Here is an 18100-nt window from a genome sequence, read left to right on the forward strand (position 1 = left end):
GGTCCTGGTCTTTGACTAGGGCTCCCTTGTTCTAGGTGCTGTACAGAGGCAGCAGGTCTGTCCTATTTCACTCAGGGTGAAGAGTGGCAGTTGGATAGATGGATTAAATGTTGGTGAATATGTAATGAAGGAGCCAGAGATGGAAGGAGCCAAGCAGAATTTTGAACCACAGAACTTTAAATAGTCAGGAAAATGTCGCTTGACATCCATGTAACAAAAACAAGCCTATACCCTAGCAGACGCATCACTGCATCAGTCCTTGTCTGACCACAGTGCTTTAAAATTAATAATCCTATGGTGCTTACACACATACTTACATGCACACTGACAGACAGATTCGGACTGAGATTTTTTTTTTTAAATGCAGCCTAAAAGATTTGGATGGCCAGTTCCCAGGGATTTGAAAATCCATCCACAAACGCTCTCTCACACACAGATAGAAATCAGCAAGAGAGTTGAGCCTCTGACACAAGACAAATTCTGAAAAGTGTGGTGTAATCTCTACAACCACCCCCAGATGGGTACACTCTGCTTTTCGTGGTCTGCATTTGGGGCTTATAGATTCATAGATACTAAGGTCAGAAGGGACCATTCTGATCATCTAGTCAGACTTCCTGCACATCGCAGGCCACAGAATCTCACCCACCCACTCCTATGAAAAACCTCACCTATGTCTGAGCTATTGAAGTCCTCAAATTGTGGTTTAAAGACTTCAAGGAGCAGAGAATCCTTCCTCAAGTGACCCGTGCCCCATGCTACAGAGGAAGGCGAAAAACCTCCAGGGCCTCTCCAATCTGCCCTGGAGGAAAATTCCTTCCCGACCCCAAATATGGCGATCAGCTAAACTCTGAGCATATGGGCAAGATTCACCAGCCAGATACTACAGAAAATTCTTTCCTGGGTATCTCAGATCTCATCCATCTAATATTCCATCTCAGGGGATTAGTCCTATTTATCCTGAATATTTAAAGATCAATTAATTACCAAAATCACATTATCCCATCATACCATCTCCTCCATAAACTTATCGAGTAGAATCTTAAAGCCAGATAGATCTTTGCCCCCACTGCTTCCCTTGGAAGGCTATTCCAAAACTTCACTCCTCTGATGGTTAGAAACCTTCGTCTAATTTCAAGTCTAAACTATGCTATCTACTAAAGTAGGAATAACCTATGCAGCTGGCTGGGCATGGAAGACGTTTCTAGGTCAGGACGGGCTCCATGGCTGCCTGGGCCACACTTCATAATGTCCTTCTATTGCTTATGCCCTGGAGGAACTAAGCGGGACAAGGTGGGGGAGGGAATATCTTTTATTGGACCAACTTCTTGTTGAGAGAGACAAGTTTTCGAGCTTACACAGAGCTCTTCTTCTGTATGAACTAAAGCAGGGACGATGTCTTCAATGGGACCAGACTTGTGAAGCCCAGTTTCCACAGCTTTTTGCCCGCTACATAACAAATGATAAGACGTCAGCTGGAACTGAGATGACTTCTCCAATGAAGCTGAGCATCCCTAACCCTTCCGCTTTAGAACTCGTCCGATCCACTGCAATGCACTAAACGAAACCAACTTTGGAATAATTACCGCACTGAAAAACACCCAGAAGAAATTTCACATTTAGCCACGTCCTTGTGACATTACCAGAAAATCTCCTTGATTTTTTGCCACAAGAATTCCTATTGCCCTTCCCTGAATGCATGTTTATACATTAGATAGATGACAAATGTCAAGTATTCTGGGAAAACCTCGAATTACAGTTGTTTATAGTTTTCTAAGTCATTAGTATGGATTTTATTAGCAAGTTGCTGATGCTGTTCCTGTATCTCTTGTCTGTTTTCTGTATTGGAGAACTAGGAAAGTAACAGTATTCCATAGCACTGTGTCCATAAATAACCACAGCTGAAAGGAGGAAAGATAGAAATCTTACTGCTGTCCAACATAACTTTCTTGATAGAAATACAATCACATGATCAGATCTCGCATTGATTTCTATGTACTCTGTGTATGTATACATGTGGGTTTCTGACTTATTTTGTGTATTCTAGCTCTTGTCTCCACCTAGCACATGGTAGATTTCTTAAGAGTAATGGTATATCAAGTCCTCACTAGGAGAAATTTTGGTATAAACTCAGGGCATGAACACTACATTGATTTGAGATCCAAGACTTGCAATACTCCATCCTTGTTCTCTGCCAAAAAAAACATTGCTAAGCGGAGGAATCGGTGACCTATTTAAAGTCCAGTATCTTGTGAATTGTCAAGGACAGATACAAATACTTTATTCAAATGGAAAACTGAGAACTTCAGCTTTTCAAAGGTATACACTGTTTATCTATAAGACTTGGCTGGTCATTAGCTATTGGATACTATAGTCGTATCATTCTGAGCATCATCTTGCTTCTTCCTTCCTTAACTTTAATCCCAACACGATTTGAGCAGCTGTAAGCCCGACAACTGCTACAGCTGAACATTGATGCATTATATAATAGCACATCATAATAAAGAGCTACCAGACCTTAACATACTTTGGCAGGGCCAGCGAGAGTGCTTTCAGGGCCATGTTTTCAGCATGGATGCTTGGTCAGTGGAAAGAAATGGATCCCTGCAAGCTGTCTGGACTAAAATCAAAGGCCTTTGTTCGTTTTGTTGTGACGCTCCCTCTGCTGTTATAAATGGGGCATTCATTCCCTGTTAATTGGGATGGGGGAGTAGATTAAGTTTAAGAACAGCTTTATGAGACCCCTGTGTGCTTTGAGCATTGTACGTCGAACTCCTTCTTGACAAGTCGTGACTCTACTTGTCATGGATATGGATGGGTTTAAAAAAAATGTAAATTAGTCCCATGGCTTTGGAGCAAGTGTACAGAGGTTCATGTGGTGGTGATTTTTTTTTTTTTTGTTTTTGTTTTTTTTTTGTAGGGCGAGATCAAAATGCAGGTTTCTCCTCACCAAATGTATTCTGTAACATCCTTCCACAGCACAGCTGTCCATCTCTTAGTGCCAGGCCCACACCACGAGAACAGGAAGTGCTCTCCACATCCGCCCCAGGCTGGCCTTGCCTGATGCTTTTTATAAAATGTAGCTTGTGGTGAGCTGGAGTAGCTGGAGGGAACATTTTTTAAAGACACATGGATGGATAATTAAAATCTTAGTGTTTCGTTTTGGAGAAGTGCATTTTGCTGTTCACGCCCCTTATATAAACATTCTTTGGACATTCTCTTAGCAGATTTTCCCACTGTTTTATATTAAGAATGTAAGACGGGCCAGACTGGGTCAGACCAATGGTCCATCTAGCCCAGAATCCTGTCTTCTGACAGTGGCCAGTGCCAGATGCTTCAGCGGTAATGAACATAACAGGGCAATTATTTAGTGATCCTTCCCCTGTCATCCAGTCCTAGCTTCTGGCAGCTAGAGATTTAGGGACACCCAGAGTATGGGATTGCGACTCTGACTTTCCTGGCTGCCAGTCATCGACAAAACTACCCTCCAGGAACTTACCTAATTCTTTTTTGAAATCCAGTTATACTTTTGGGCTTCACAACATCCCCTGGCAAGGAGCTCCACAGGTTGACTGTGCATTGTATGAAGAAGTATTCCCTTACGTTTGTTTTTAAACCTGCTGCCTATTAATTTCATTGGGCGACCCCTAGTTCTTATGTAAAGGGGTAACTAGCACTTCCTTATTCACTTTCTCCCCCCCAGTCAGGTTTTCATACACCTCGATCAGATCCCTGCTTAAAGATGGACAGTCCCAGTCTTTTACATCTCTCCTCATATGGAAGCTATTCCAGACCCTTTGCTGTACCTTTTCCAATCCGAGTAGATCTTTTTTGAGAGGGGGGCAACCAAGGTGTGCGCGTACCAGGGGTTTATAGAGTGGCATTGTGATATTTTCGTTTTACTTGTCCCTTTTCTAATGGTTCCTAACACTTTGTTCGCTTTTTTGATTGTTGCACGTTGAGCAGATGTTTTCAGAGACCTAGCCATGATGTCACTACAATCTCTTCCTTGATCGGTGTCAGCTAATTTAGACCCCATCATTTTGTATGTATAGTTAGGATTATTTTTCCCCAGCATGCATTACTTTGCCCTTATTAAACATTGAATTTCATCTGCTATTTTGTTGCCCACTTACATGGGATCTCTTTGCAACTCCTCACAGTCAGCTTTGGACTTAACTATTTTCAGTAATTTGGTGTCATCTACAAATTTTGCCACATCACTGATCACCCACTTTTCCAGATCATTTATGAATGTGATGAATAGCACAGGTCCCAATACAGATCCTTGGGGGACCCCACTATTTCTCTTTCTATTGTGAAAACTGACTATTTATTCCTTCGCTTTGCCTCCTATCTTTTACCTGGTTACTGATCCATAAGAGGACCTTCCTTCTTATCCCATAAAAAGAAAAGGAGTACTTATGGCACCTTAGAGACTAACAAATTTATTAGAGCATAAACTTTCGTGAGCTACAGCTCACTTCATCGGAATGCATCCGATGAAGTGAGCTGTAGCTCACGAAAGCTTATGCTCTAATAAATTTGTTAGTCTCTAAGGTGCCACAAGTACTCCTTTTCTTTTTGTGAATACAGACTAACACGGCTGCTACTCTGAAACCTGCTTCTTATCCCATGACTCATTACTTTGCTTAAGAGCCTTAGGTAAGGGATCTTGTCAAAGGCTTTCTGAAAAACTAGTTCCACTTGATCACCCTTGTCCACATGCTTGTTGATACACTCAGAGAATTTGAATAGATTGGTGAGGTAGGATTTCCCTTTACAAAAGCCATTTCGACTCTTCCCCAACATATTGTGTTTATCTATGTGTCTGATCATTCTGTTGTTTACTATCATTTCAACCAATTTGCCTGGTAGTGAGGTTAGGCTTACCAGCCTGTTATTACCAGGATCGCTTCTGGAGCTGTTTTTTTCCAAAAATCGGTGCTACATTAGCTACCCTCCAGTCATCTAAGGGAGAGGCTGATTTAAGTGATAGGTTACATACCACAGTCCTGCAATTTTGTATCAGAGTTCCTTCAGAGCTTTTGGTTGAATATCATCTGGTTCTGGTGACATATGCTGTTTAATTTATCAATTTGTTCCAAAACCTCCTGAGGAATTGTCCAGATTGAGGTATCAATAGAGATTTGTCACCTAAAAAGACTGATTCAGCAGTGGGAATCTCCCCCTCATCATCTGAATTCTTTCCATTGGTCTTCACTGCATTTAGCTTCTCTGTAATGGCCTTGTCTTCCCTGATTGCTTCTTTAGCACCTCGGTAGTCGAGTGGCCCCAGTGGATGTTTGGCAGGCTTCCTGCTTCTGATGATCTTTAAAAAAAAATTGCTATTAGTTTTTGTGTCTTTAGCTAGTTGATCTTGTGATTCTTTCTTGGCCTACCCTGCCCAGTTATACTTTTATACTTGACTTGCCAGAGTTTATGCTCCTTTCTATTTTTCTCAGTAGTATTTGACTTCCAATTTTTAAAAGATGCCTTTTTGCCTCTAACCGCCTCCGTTACTCTGCTGGTTAGCCATGGTGCCCTTTCTTTGGTCCTCTTACACTGTGTGTGTGTGGTTTGTTTTTGTTTTTTTGTTTTTAAATTGGGGTATACATTTAGTTTGAACCTCAATTATTGTGTTTTTAAATAGTCTCCATGCAGTTTGTAGGCATTTCATCCTCGTGATGGTTCCTTTTAATTTCCATTTAACTAACTTCTTCATTTTTGTGAAGTTCCCTGTAGTGGGGAAACGTGCCAAAGAAACCCACCACAATTGCATTTAATTTCAAAAAAGGGATGTTAAATTTAATTTCATAATGGTTGCTATTACCTAGTGGTTTAGCTATATTCACCTCTTAGACTAGATCCTGTGCTCCACTTAGGACTAAATTAAGAATTTCCTCTCCCCTTGTGGATTCCAGGACAGTCATTTATGATGTCTAGAAATTTTATCTCTGCATCCCTTCTAGAGATGAGATAGTTGAAATCCCCCATTATTGTTGCATTTTCTTCCTTTTGTAGCCTCTCTAACCCCCCTGAGCATTTCACAATCACGGTCACCATCCTGGTCTGGTGGTCATTAGTATATTCTTACTGCTATAGTCTCATTGGTCAAGCGTGGAATTAATATCCGTAGAGATTCTAGGGTAGTTTGATTCATTTAAGATGCTTACTTTATTTGACTCTATGCTTTCTTTCATATACAGTGCCACTTCACCACTAGCACAACCTACTCTGTCATTCCTATATATTTTGTACCCTGGTATTACCGTGACCCATTGATTATCCTCATTCCACCAAGTTGCCATGATGCCAGGCACTCTAGTTCACCCATCTTAGTATTTAGTCTTCTAACATTTGTATATATAAGCACTTGTACATTTTTGTCAATATTCTGTTGCTTGTGTTATATTTATATTCCCTGTTAATATCAAATTTATACATGAGATATCATACGTTCAAGTGCCTGTTATGAAGATTATGGATAAAATTTTCAAAACCAGCTAAGTGAGTGAGGACCGCATGCTCTATTTTCAAAAGTGACTTAGGCATTTTGACTTTGCTAGACTTTAGAATCCCAAGTGCCTAAAATCATTTTTGAAAATGGGATTTAGGCTCTTAGATCACTTAGGGTAAAATTTTCAAAACCATCTAATCCTTAAACCATATATATTCATTACTGAAACTGAATAAATATGAATGGCTCTAGAACGTTTCCTTTAAACGTTTTGTTAATTAGAAGTGACTTGGAGAGATGTGTTGTAAGTTATTTATGGATGTGCCGGTGAGAATGGTTTCTAAATTAATAATATATTGGGATGCCAGCTAGGTTTTAAAATGAAACCTGCAAACTAGATTGGTTTAATAGTTTTTGGTTTTAATAATAATTTGTTTAATTTATTATTATTTATTATTGATTTTTATAAATAATTAATTTTAACACCCCTTTTTGGATGACTCCAAGAAGAAATGCTCACTATTGTAACACTGGGTTTGAGTAAGAAGTTATTTGTATTTCAGAAATAGGACTTTTTTGGTTTTTAATCATTTAATTCTATCCTTTCATTACAGACAATGGTATTTCTAACCAACCGTTAAAGGAGAATCTTTTGATCAGATAGCGTATATGCTAAGATTAGAGCTGATCAGATTTGTATGTGTGTGTGAACTTTTGACTTTTCCTCAAAACACCAGGAAGTCTTTTGGTTTTTCAACAAAATGCTGCAGTTCCACAGAAAGCAGACACTTTCTGTGAAAATGTTCATTGTGCCAAAAACATAATTTTCTGTCAAAAAGTAGTTTTAATGGGAAAATGTCAACCAGTCCTAAACAAGTTATACAGCTGGGGGAGAAAAGGATGAACAATCAGGTTTTGCTTTGATTTTTTCCAAATTGTTGTGTGGCAGTAATAAAAGCAAATGAGAACAGATCAGTTTGACGTTGTATGCAGTGGTGGTGTAGCTGTGTTGGTCCCAGGATGTTCGCGAGACAAGGTGGGTGGGGTAATATCTTTTATAGGACCAGCTTCTGTTGGTGAGAAAGATGAGCTTTTGAGTCTCACGGAGCTCTTCTGCAGGTAACCTGTAGAACAGAAGTTGATCCAATAAAAGCTATTTCCTCACCTACCCTGTCTCACTAATCAATCAGCTGAGTGTTGATAGAATTTCTCATGAGTATTAAACTGAAAGTGCAGCTGACTGGCTGGGAAACGGGCCACTTTCAACTCCCAGGTGGCTTCCCATATGTGCTCCCAAAAGAACTTGGGTTCAAAAACACAGACATTCCCACACGTTTCATAAAATAGAAGGAAGAGACTGTTGTTTTCAGACCTATGCAAGACTTTCTACTGAAAAATCAAATCAAATAATTTGTTTAAACAGGATTTCTTCTTTCTGCTCTTTGCCAGGTTTATAAGGGCTCACAGGAGGAGATGGGTCAATGTTTGTTTGATTTATCATTATTCTTTTTATTTTATTACAGTAGCACTAAGCACCTCAGTCAGAGATCAGGCTCTGGCTGACCCAAATCTTATTAATTTAACAATTTAGTGATCCAATTAATTAACTTTAAGTATATTTTAACACAATTTAACAAAAAGTTAACACTTTCACCAATAACCTCATTGATTCCAGGTTGTCCTATGGCAGGTTTGCTTGTTTGTTTAAAGGGATGTTACTGCTTGCTTGCTTGTTTTAGAGGTTCCTGGATTTCTATCGGTGTCCACAGTTCAAGAAGGATATTGATAAATTGGAGAGGGTCCAAAGAAGAGCCATGAGAATGTTTCAAGGATTAGAAAATCTGCCTTACAATGATAAACACAAAGAGCTCAATCTATTTAGCTTCACAAAGAGATGGTTCAGGGGTGACTTGACAACAGTCTATAAGTACGTACAGGGGGAACAAATATTTTGATGGGGTTCTTGAATATAGCAGAAAAAGGTACAACAATAACCAATGCCTGGACTTTGGAGCTAGACACATTCAGACTGGAAATAAGGTGGACATGTTTAATTGTGAGAGTAATTAACCATTGGAACAACTGACCAAGGATCGTGGTGGATTCTCCACCACTGGCCATTTTGAAATTGAGATTGGACTCTAGTTCAAACTGGTTTCAGAGAAGCAGCCGTGTTAGTCTGTATTCGCAAAAAGAAAAGGAGTACTCGTGGCACCTTAGAGACTAACAAATTTATTAGAGCATAAGCTTTCGTGAGCTACAGCTCACTTCATCGGATGCATTTGGTGGAAAAAGCAGAGGAGAGATTTATACACACACACACACACACACACACACACACACACACACACACACACACACACACACACACACACACACACACACACACACACACACAGAGAGAGAGAGAACATGAAACAAACTAGTTCAAACTGGAATTATTTGGGGGAAGTTCTGTGGCTTGTTTTATGAAGGAAAGCAGGCTGAATAATAACAATGGTCCTGTCTGGCTGTGGAATGCATTAATCGATAAATAATCTGCTGTGGTTTTACTAGGGTCCTTTTGACACCTTTGTAACTTGCTGGAGCAAGTTCAGGATTGGCTACTCTGCACTTTGCTGCTTGATGTCCAGAGAGGAGGAGGGCAAGAATTCAGTTGTTTTAGTTTTGCAGCAGGGCATACAGCAGGTTCCAGAGTTAGTGTCTTCAACCTCTTTCTTCCAGGGTGCTTTATTTACACAGGAAAGTGAACAAATCAAAGAGAGAGAGAGACCATGTGGCCATTTGGCTTTTATGCCTAAATCCCAGGGGTTTAGGCGATCCATATTTCACTGGCTACGAGCTATACATCTGGTGATCATGTACTAGCCTCAGTCTGGATTTCAGAGTTGCATTCATGTAGTATCCAGTAGATGGTGCAGATGTATTGCAAATAGTTTGTAGACTCAAATTCTGTCGGAGGGAGAATGGCTGGCTGAAAGAGCTTTAAGACTCCCTTTTTAATTGTCCTCAAATCCAATAATTAATAAGAATTTCTTTTACATAATCTCTTAATCTGAAGAGAATTTTTTAAACAAATTGTGTGCGTTTCCACCTTTGCAATATTTGACCTTTTTAAATACAGCTTAGGCTCTCAAGAGTGTAACAGTCTTTTTAGGAAACAAGTCCTGCCATGAGAACGCATGGCCTTTTTAAATAGGCACATCTTTCAGATGTAACCAGGCAAAACACTATGTTAAAATGGAATTAAGGTTGGGAGACATATCAGTAGCATGAAAGTAAATAATGTCACAGGGATGTTGCAATTATTCCACAAACAGGCATTACAAATCCAGAAAGTCTGAGTTCAGGTTAAAATTAACAGAAATCTGACGATGTTAAGGTACCCTAGCAACCTTAACTCTGCCCCGTAGTGAAGCCACCCAATAAGCAGACAATTAGGACTAATGCATTTCGAGTTTGTGGTTCCAGATTAGATTACATTGATTTTTTTTAACAATACTTTTTTTTTTTTTAAAGTATCTTTTGCTCATGGCCTCAGTAAAGAGTGGGGGAGTTGTGTTTGAAGAGGACAAACAGAAAAGTAGAAATATTACAGCTGAGGGGGAGGAAGTGGAGATTTGGGAGGGCAAGAGGAAACAGAACTTGCATGGGCCTGAGGTGGGCGGGGAAGGGGGCTGTGTTAGGGAGACTGGTGCTACGTGAAGTGAGTGGGGAGGAAGGAGCCCAGTCCCAAGGTCCCCATGCCTTAAGGGCTACCCCAGCACTCCTGCCTCAGTTTCCCTGATGATGCCACATAGGTGGGCAGTGCCTCCAAGGCAGTAGTGCCGTGAGGGAGGCAAGCAGTGATACTTGAGCTAGCATGTGGCCACAAAGCAAGGACAGCTAGGCCAAGACATCTATCAATGAGAATTCTTGACACAAGTCCAGCCTCGCTCACCTATCTGATTCATTGCAGCCAACAGCACTGTAGCACGGAAATCGGCTGTAGAGAAAGGGTGCTCGGTTATCTCCGATATTACAATAGCCATGTTTTAGTGCCCTTGTCTGCCAGCGTTGAGCGGCATGTCTTCTGCCGGATTCTCTGTGCCTTTGGGCTGGGAGCCAGTTAGCATTCATGATCAGCAGAGGGGGTTTCTAGGAAGGTGTCTGTAGCTCCCCAGAGTCTAACCAACAGCTCAGTGAAAGCTTAGGATCCAGAAAGCTGAACATCAGGAGCAACAAACATCCCACTCTGCTCTGGGGTTTGTTAGCTTTGTTTGCTGCTCTGTAGCAGGGAGAGTCTGGGAAAGTTGGCCAACAGCTAAGGAGGTAGAACAAAAACTGGGAGATTCTTCAGGAACATGGCCCTGCCCATCCTGCCTTGACTGATGGGTCTGGTTCTGCCTCCAGCAGGCTGAAAAGAGGGGAAGACCCACTGTAAGGGGTCTGGGAACCTTACCTGCAAAGAAGAAAGGAGCCTTGAAGAAAGGGGTGGAAACAGCTCCCTGAGAATACCTGTTGGGCTGGGGGCCTCCCTGGATGGGGCACCCAACATGATGTAGGCAAAGTCAAAACCATTTGAGGACTCTCTTTGACATGCATCAGTTTTCCAGGCCAATACTGGCAGGCAGGGGCACTTCTTTAATAAGAAATGGGGGGAGGACAGGGGAAGGAGAGGGGGAGGGGAGAGAGAAGTGTCAGGTCTAGAGATGGGAAGCCCATGAAGATCCACATCGACGACACTGCCTCTTCCCAGCTAAATTTAAAATCCCAAAATAAAACTTTTACCCCTAGATCTTCTGTAGTGCTTTTCATCTGGAGATCTCAAAGCACTTTCCCAAAGAGGCCGGCATCATTCTTCCCATTTTACAGATGGAGAAACTGAGGCAGAGATAAATGAAGTGACTTGCCTAAACACACCCAGCAGCAGAGCTGGGAATAGAAGTCATGTCTCCTGAGTCTCAGTCCCGTGCTTTAGCCACGAGGTCACACTGCCTTCCCAATGCTAATCCTGGTTTTAAATTTACAGTCCCAACAACATTCAAAAATTGAGAATCCAGCCCCCCAAAATCATTATTGTTGTGTTTTTTGTTTTATTTTAATGGTGGGTTCTCCTCAATTGCCTTCTGATTATTGAGTCTTTGGGTCATGTTTTCAAGCTTTTCTCTGCAAGCATGAGGGCTAGAAACATTTGGCAACACTGAACCTAGCCCTGCAATCTATTATTATTAATTATCTCCTATTTGTATTACCATAGTGCCCAGGAGTTCTGGTCACGGGCCAAGGCCCACTGTGCTAGGCACTGTGCAGACACGGAAGAAAAAGATGGTCCCTGCCCCAGTGGACAAACACTGGCACATGACAGTCACTGTGACAATAAGTAAGGTTATGATTTAGTCACGGGTATTTTTAGTAAAAGTCATGGACAGGTCATGGGCAATGGATAGTTCACTGGCCATGAATTTTTGTTGCCCGTGAACTGTCCATAACTTTTACTAAAAATATCCGTGACTAAATCTTGGGGTGGCTGCTACTGGAGTGGGAGGGGCGCCCCGGGGGGGCCAGGGCCAGCGGCACCAGCTGCTGGGGGCTGCCCAGAGCAGCAGCTACTCCAGCTGTTCTGTGAACTGCTGTTTTGTGTGTGTGTGGGGGGGGGGGGTGCACCCTGGGGGGCCATTGCTCTGGGTGTGGGTGCCCTGTGGGGCTGTTGCTGGGGGTGGGGGGTCAGGGCCAGTGGCTCCAGCTGCCTGGGGCCACTGGAGCAACGGCTGCTCTGGCCACCCCAAGGACTGTTGCTCGGGCCGCTGCAGAAGTCATGGAGGTTTGCGGAAAGTCAAGGCATCCATGACTTCTGCGACCTCTGTGACAGACACAGAGCCCTGACAATAAGTTAAGAACAAGAACACTTCATGAGCAATTTCATACAGAATGCTAAAAAAGCAAGATATTAGGGAGATTTTAGTCATTGAATGCAAGGTAAATTAATTCTAGAGGATCCTGTTAAAACCCAGTTGCTTTGGGGCATGTTTCTCATCAGACTAGGGTGTAACAATGGTCTGCTGGTAAGATTGATAAATGTTCGGGGAATCATTTGTATCATTTTTCCCAATCCTTTATTTTCCAGTTGAGCACGACAGAGACATCTTCTACCAGAAGCCTTACTGGAAGAAATTTCGATTTGACCTGACCCAGATTCCAACTGGAGAATCTGTAACGGCTGCTGAATTCCGAATTTATAAGCTGCGAAGTTTCACTCGTGATGTCAACAAAACTCTTCACATCAGCATCTATGAAATCACAAAGGAGTATTCCAACAGGTGCAGCAAAACCGACCAGTGCCTTTGAGCTGGAAACCGAACAAATGGTTTTTTCTTCTGTAGAACTAGACACAAATCTGGGTTCTTATGAGCCAAAATTGTAGTGCTGCTTTTTTGCTTCATGACATTCAGTTTATGTGCAAGCCTATGTACAATTTGGACATGAGAAATTCTGATTCTGCTTTTTCATCTGTGGGAAAATCATTCCCATGTATTTCAATGGGTGGTAGTAATTTAATAGGTAGTGGGCATACGTGTCCTATATGGACCAAGGGCACTGTCAAGCTTTTTCACTCTTGGACAGTGGGGAGCATGCTTTTTCAGAGCAAATGTCAGAAATGATGCCACCCATTATTATTAATGATTGGTACTGCAGTAGCAGCTAGAAGTCCTACCCATCGATCAGAACCCCCGTGTCCTCAGTGCTACACAGACACAGAACAAAAAGACAAACCCTGCCCTGAAGAGCAGACAATCTAAGCAGGATGCATTATCTACGTTCAGTTGACTTTGCTTATCTATTTTTTCCATTTCTGTAGGGAGTCTGACTTATTCCTGTTAGACCTTCAGGAGCTCCAGGCTGGGGCCGAAGGCTGGTTGGTTTTTGATGTCACAGCTGCCAGTAATCACTGGTTAGTAAACCGTAAACACAACCTGGGCCTGAGACTTTATGTGGAGACAGATGATGGTAAGGCTAACTTGGGCACTGGAAGGATTTAAAATTCCTGATGCTTGTAAAATTCCTGCTGATTTAGCTAGATCTTGTTGTGATGCAGCTGGGTGTATTGGAGAGCCCAATATAGAGCTCTCCTCTAGGCCTTTTAAAGACATTGATGCACTTCCTAGTGTAGGCTTGTCATAAACATACAGCTAAGGGTAGCATAAAATCCCTCCGTAACCTGTAAGGGGTTAAGAAGTTCAAATAAACTGGTTGGCACCTGACCAAAAGGACCAATAAGAAAAGAAGAAATTTTCAAATCGGGGAGTTGGGTTTGTTTGGGCTCTCTTTGTTGTGCTCTCTCAGGACAGAGAGAGGGACCAGGCAGGAAAAAAAAACCTCTCCTAAAACCCTACCTGAAATAAGCATCTAAGATTACAAAAATTGTAAGTAAAGCAAGGAAATGCATTAGATTATCTTTTGGTTTAGCTTGTGAATTTTCCCTACGCTAAGAGGGAGGTTTATTCCTGTTTTTGTAATTTTGAAGTTGAGCCTAGAGGGGAGCCCTCTATGTTTTAAAGCTTTTATTACCCTGTAAAATTACCTTCCATCCTGATTTTACTGAGGTGCTGCTTTTACTTTTTTCTTTATAATAAAGTTCTTCTTTTAAGAACCTGATTGGTTTTTAGTATCCTAAAAACCCACGGGTCTGGTCTGTGCTCACTTTGTTAACCTATTGGTTGGTAGATTATTCTCCAGCCTCCCCAGGAAAGGGGGTGAAGGAGCTTGGGGGGGATATTTGGGGGAAATAGGAACTCCAAGTGGTCCTTTTCCTGAATCTTTGTCTAAATCACTTGGTGGTGGCAGCAATACCGTCCAAGGACAAGGAAAGGATTTGTGCCTTGGGGAAGTTTTTTAACCTAAACTGGTAGAAATAAGTTTAGGGGGTCTTTCATGTGGGTCCCCACATCTGTACCCCAGAGTTCAGAGTGGGGAGGGAACCTTGACACGGCTATACTAATAGGATAGGTTTAAAGTTATCCTTGCCTGAAGGGATTCTCACCTGTGTTTCGCTGGATTAACCTTTCCTAATTTCACCCATGGATAAAATCCATTCCAAAGGTGTACTTCAGAGATTGTCCTTGAGGCTAGGAGAATATAATTGCGCTTGTTGGTCCCCTCTCTCTGCAATATTTCCCTTTCAATAAGCATGCTGCTAAGATCAGGCTATTTTGGTTTGAGGTGCTGCACAAAACCTTGAGTAAATGTGTCCTCTGTCTGGAAACTGCCCGGGGTGGGTGGGTGGATAGATCAACACTAGTTCTAAACAGCAAGGGCCAGAACCACAGCTGGTGTAAATTGGTGACTTCAGTGGAACTATGCTATCTTATGCTAGCTGAGGATCTGGCCCCTGTTATTTTTTCAGTCAGCCTGAAACAATTTGCATCAGAGGATTTCTCTCTCTTCTAACTACCCACGCTAGCAGCAGAACAGATGTCAGATATCAGGCCCAGATCCTCAGAGGTATTCAGCATCTAATTCCCATTCAAATCAATAGGAGCTAGGTGCCTTTGAGGATCTGGTCTAGGGACAGCTGAGACACTGCAGCGACTGCTCATACTGTGAGGTCCTTTTCCTGCGATGAGTTGGTTTCGAGCTGTGCTGTTCTGAGGATGGCCTGACGGTAAAGATTGATCACCGCAATACTGAGCTGAGTAATTTACCTTTTCCCTTTGCAGATGGCCCTTCTGCTCAGCCTGTATGTTCCTGGGTTATTTTATATTCATAGCTCTTAGTTTAAGGATAGTCTCTGCCTGCTAACCAAGAACATGGCCTCTTAAAACATAGAGGATTCCCTTTGTGCCGCCAGTTGCCATCTGAGACTGTGATGACCTTGCCAGTCACTCGTGAACTGGTCCGTTAAGCTTGGTTATTGAGGTAACGGTGCTAGCTGAATTGCTCTCAGTACCTGATTTTATTTTCACTGCATTGACAGAAGCCCCAGTGAGTTCTCCTGAATGAGGACTCAGATGGGTTCTCCATCCTTTGAGGTTGGTGACCAATGATTGAGCCAATTTGGATTTAATGTGCAATGGAAATACCTCAAAAATCCTCCTTCCAACTGATCAGGAGTTTAGGGAGGAAAATGCTTCCCCTCAGGTCTTCCTCAGACTGCTGATGCTTTGGCTGTTAGTTTCATTCAACAAAGCACGTAAACATGTGCTTAAATTCTATCATGTTGCAATGAAATCAGTAACCCTTTGGAAATCTCTCTTGTGCCATCTTGTCCAAAGCTGGGTCCCCTACATGCGAGACCATCCTCTTTTGCAAAGGATCTCATGTCCTGGGGTGAGACTTTTTTCAGACGTTCTGGAGTGAGTTAGGAGCCTAATTCCCATTTTCAGAAGTGACTTAGAAGCGACTGAGACTTGGCCTCTGTCCCGATGTTAGTGTTTGGAAGCCAGGCTCTACGAATGCAAAGTGGGAGGGAGTCCTAGCACTGAATGTAGCGCTGCCATTTTGCCTCACTTGCTCTATGGAGCAAATCCAAGCCTGTAATGGTGAAATTCTGGACCAGGGAAACTTTGAGGAGATCGGAGGAGAGTGTTCTCTTCCTTAGAAAAGACTGAAAAACTTGAAATAATTCGAGGAACTCGCAGCTGTTTGGATTTCCTTTGGCTCTCTCATTTCCTTGTCTTTTCTACCCCGTTTCACCCTCTCCACAATTATCGCTTCTCTCTTTCGATCCTGGATTAGAATTATTACTCTCGTTTGTCTGGTCTTCCCAGCAGAATGATTTAGCTCACAAAGTGTGTCCTCTGATTGGACGATGACCGGTAGTGGCTCTTTAATGTGTTGTGTGGAGGCAGGTCGCACCTCCAGTCCAGCATGAAGAGGCCCCTTCATTTGCTCTGGCTCTACCAAAGGAGCACCTGGCAGCCCTGGGTGCTCTTGTCTCTTGATGCCGAAATGTGGATTATGAACAACACAGAGGGAGAGGGAGGAAAGGTGCTGGCTGAGTAGAAATAATAGAATGCAGCAACTGGTGAAGGTGCAAGGAGAGGTTACACTCGAAAAATCCTTGGACTTTATTGGGGTTTGTTTTTATTGATTTTTTTTTTTAATGTTCATCTGATTTGTTTTTTCTCCCCCTTTAACTAAAGAGCTTAGTTTTACAGCCTAACTTACATATGTGGTGAAACAAACTTGTGTTTTTGGCCCATCGTAGGGCAGAACATCGATCCGGGCTTAGCAGGACTGCTAGGTCGACGCGGGCCACGCTCTAAGCAACCTTTCATGGTCACTTTTTTCCGGGCAAGCCAAAGTCCGGTCCGAGTCCCTCGAGCCGTCAAGCAGCTGAAGAAGAGGCAGCCCAAGAAAACTAACGACTTGCCGCATCCAAACAAGCTTCCAGGGATTTTTGGTAAGAGCTTTGGGTTAGAGACCCAGCTGGCTAGAGGTAGCACAAAGGCTGTATTTACAGTAAAGAAAATGATCTTTATCTGCGTTTTCCTCTGCTGCACTAATCGTGGTATATTTTGTTAGCCCCTCCCTCCTTCAGGAATTTCTCTTCTGGTTGAAACACATGGCTCTGGTGTGTCCTGAAGTGAGTTCCAGATGAACTAGGTTTTGAGAGAGCTTTTGGAATAGGGACCGTTAACTGGATTATGAAGCCAAACAACCGAGAGATTGTACTGTCTGCAATGGCTTCCTGAAGGGAAGGGCTTTATTAGACTTTCTAGGTAGTGTTATATCTGAATACTGAATCCTTTAAGTACGCTGTTAATATTAGCATCCGCTTCAAAACCATCCTTGGAGTGGAAGAGACCCTGAAAGGCATCCCGATGAACCTGAGATGCTTTTGACACGTGGCCAAGCGTCCATAGAGGAGATGGTTAGGAACACACAGATATGCTTCTTTCAAATTCTTTCTAGGATTAGGGAGTCATTTGGGACCCATTCTTGAATGATTGGGGTTAGATTTCTCCATGCTGAATCACTATTTCTTGATCTCAGAGTGATGCATCTAGAACCAGTCTGAAGCCTTCACTACTTTGGGTGACCCAAAGAATCTGGGATAATGTTTTCTGGCCCCACTCTTCAAGGGACCCAGTGTTCCTAGGGACTGTAGCTTCTCCAGGCTTTCTGTGAAAGCATGTAGCTTTGAAAAATGCAGAAATGTAGGGTAGAGATGTGAGGGGGGCCAATCTAGGAACTCAGCTAGGTAGCGAGCTCAGATTATTTCAAGATGCCCACACACCACCATCTGTGAGAAGTGGAACGAGTCTAAAAGCTAAAGAAACTCTTAAGCCTTCTCACTAAGAAGACGGGCTCTGAGGCCAGTGGGGCTTCATTGTCAGGCATAGCTAGAGTTGCCAAAAAACGTTCTGAGACCCCAGAGGATTTTGAAGCTTGAAGGTTTCACCCTGTTGGCTTTTGCCACGGAGCTGGTGAATCCAGCAAGCTGGGCAGGCGCTCCTGGAATCAGAACCAGTGTCCCAGTGAGGAGCTCCTGGCTGCAGCAGCAGCCCACTGAGGTCCAAGGAATTTGTTGGTGCTTTCTCTAGTAATCCTCCAGTTGAATTATTAAATCCAGACTGAGAGGAATCTGGGTCAGGGTGAGCCTAGATGTAGCATCAGTATCTAAGACTTTGAATCAGAGGTTCCAATGAGTCAGGGTGTTGC

General features: G+C 42.6%; 1 protein-coding gene across 1 annotated transcript in view; it reads left to right on the top strand.

Annotated features, from left to right (window-relative positions):
• Positions 1-18100, top strand: part of LOC119845511 (bone morphogenetic protein 8A-like) — a 43997-nt gene that overhangs the window by 18224 nt on the left and 7673 nt on the right. The window contains exons 2-4 of the mRNA XM_038377879.2: positions 12564-12756; positions 13296-13444; positions 16644-16838. Of these exons, the coding sequence (XP_038233807.1) occupies positions 12564-12756; positions 13296-13444; positions 16644-16838 (537 nt within the window). The remainder of the gene's footprint in view (positions 1-12563; positions 12757-13295; positions 13445-16643; positions 16839-18100) is intronic.

The sequence above is a fragment of the Dermochelys coriacea genome, chromosome 19 (genome assembly GCF_009764565.3).
Source record: "Dermochelys coriacea isolate rDerCor1 chromosome 19, rDerCor1.pri.v4, whole genome shotgun sequence".
In the NCBI taxonomy this organism is placed as follows: domain Eukaryota; kingdom Metazoa; phylum Chordata; order Testudines; family Dermochelyidae; genus Dermochelys; species Dermochelys coriacea.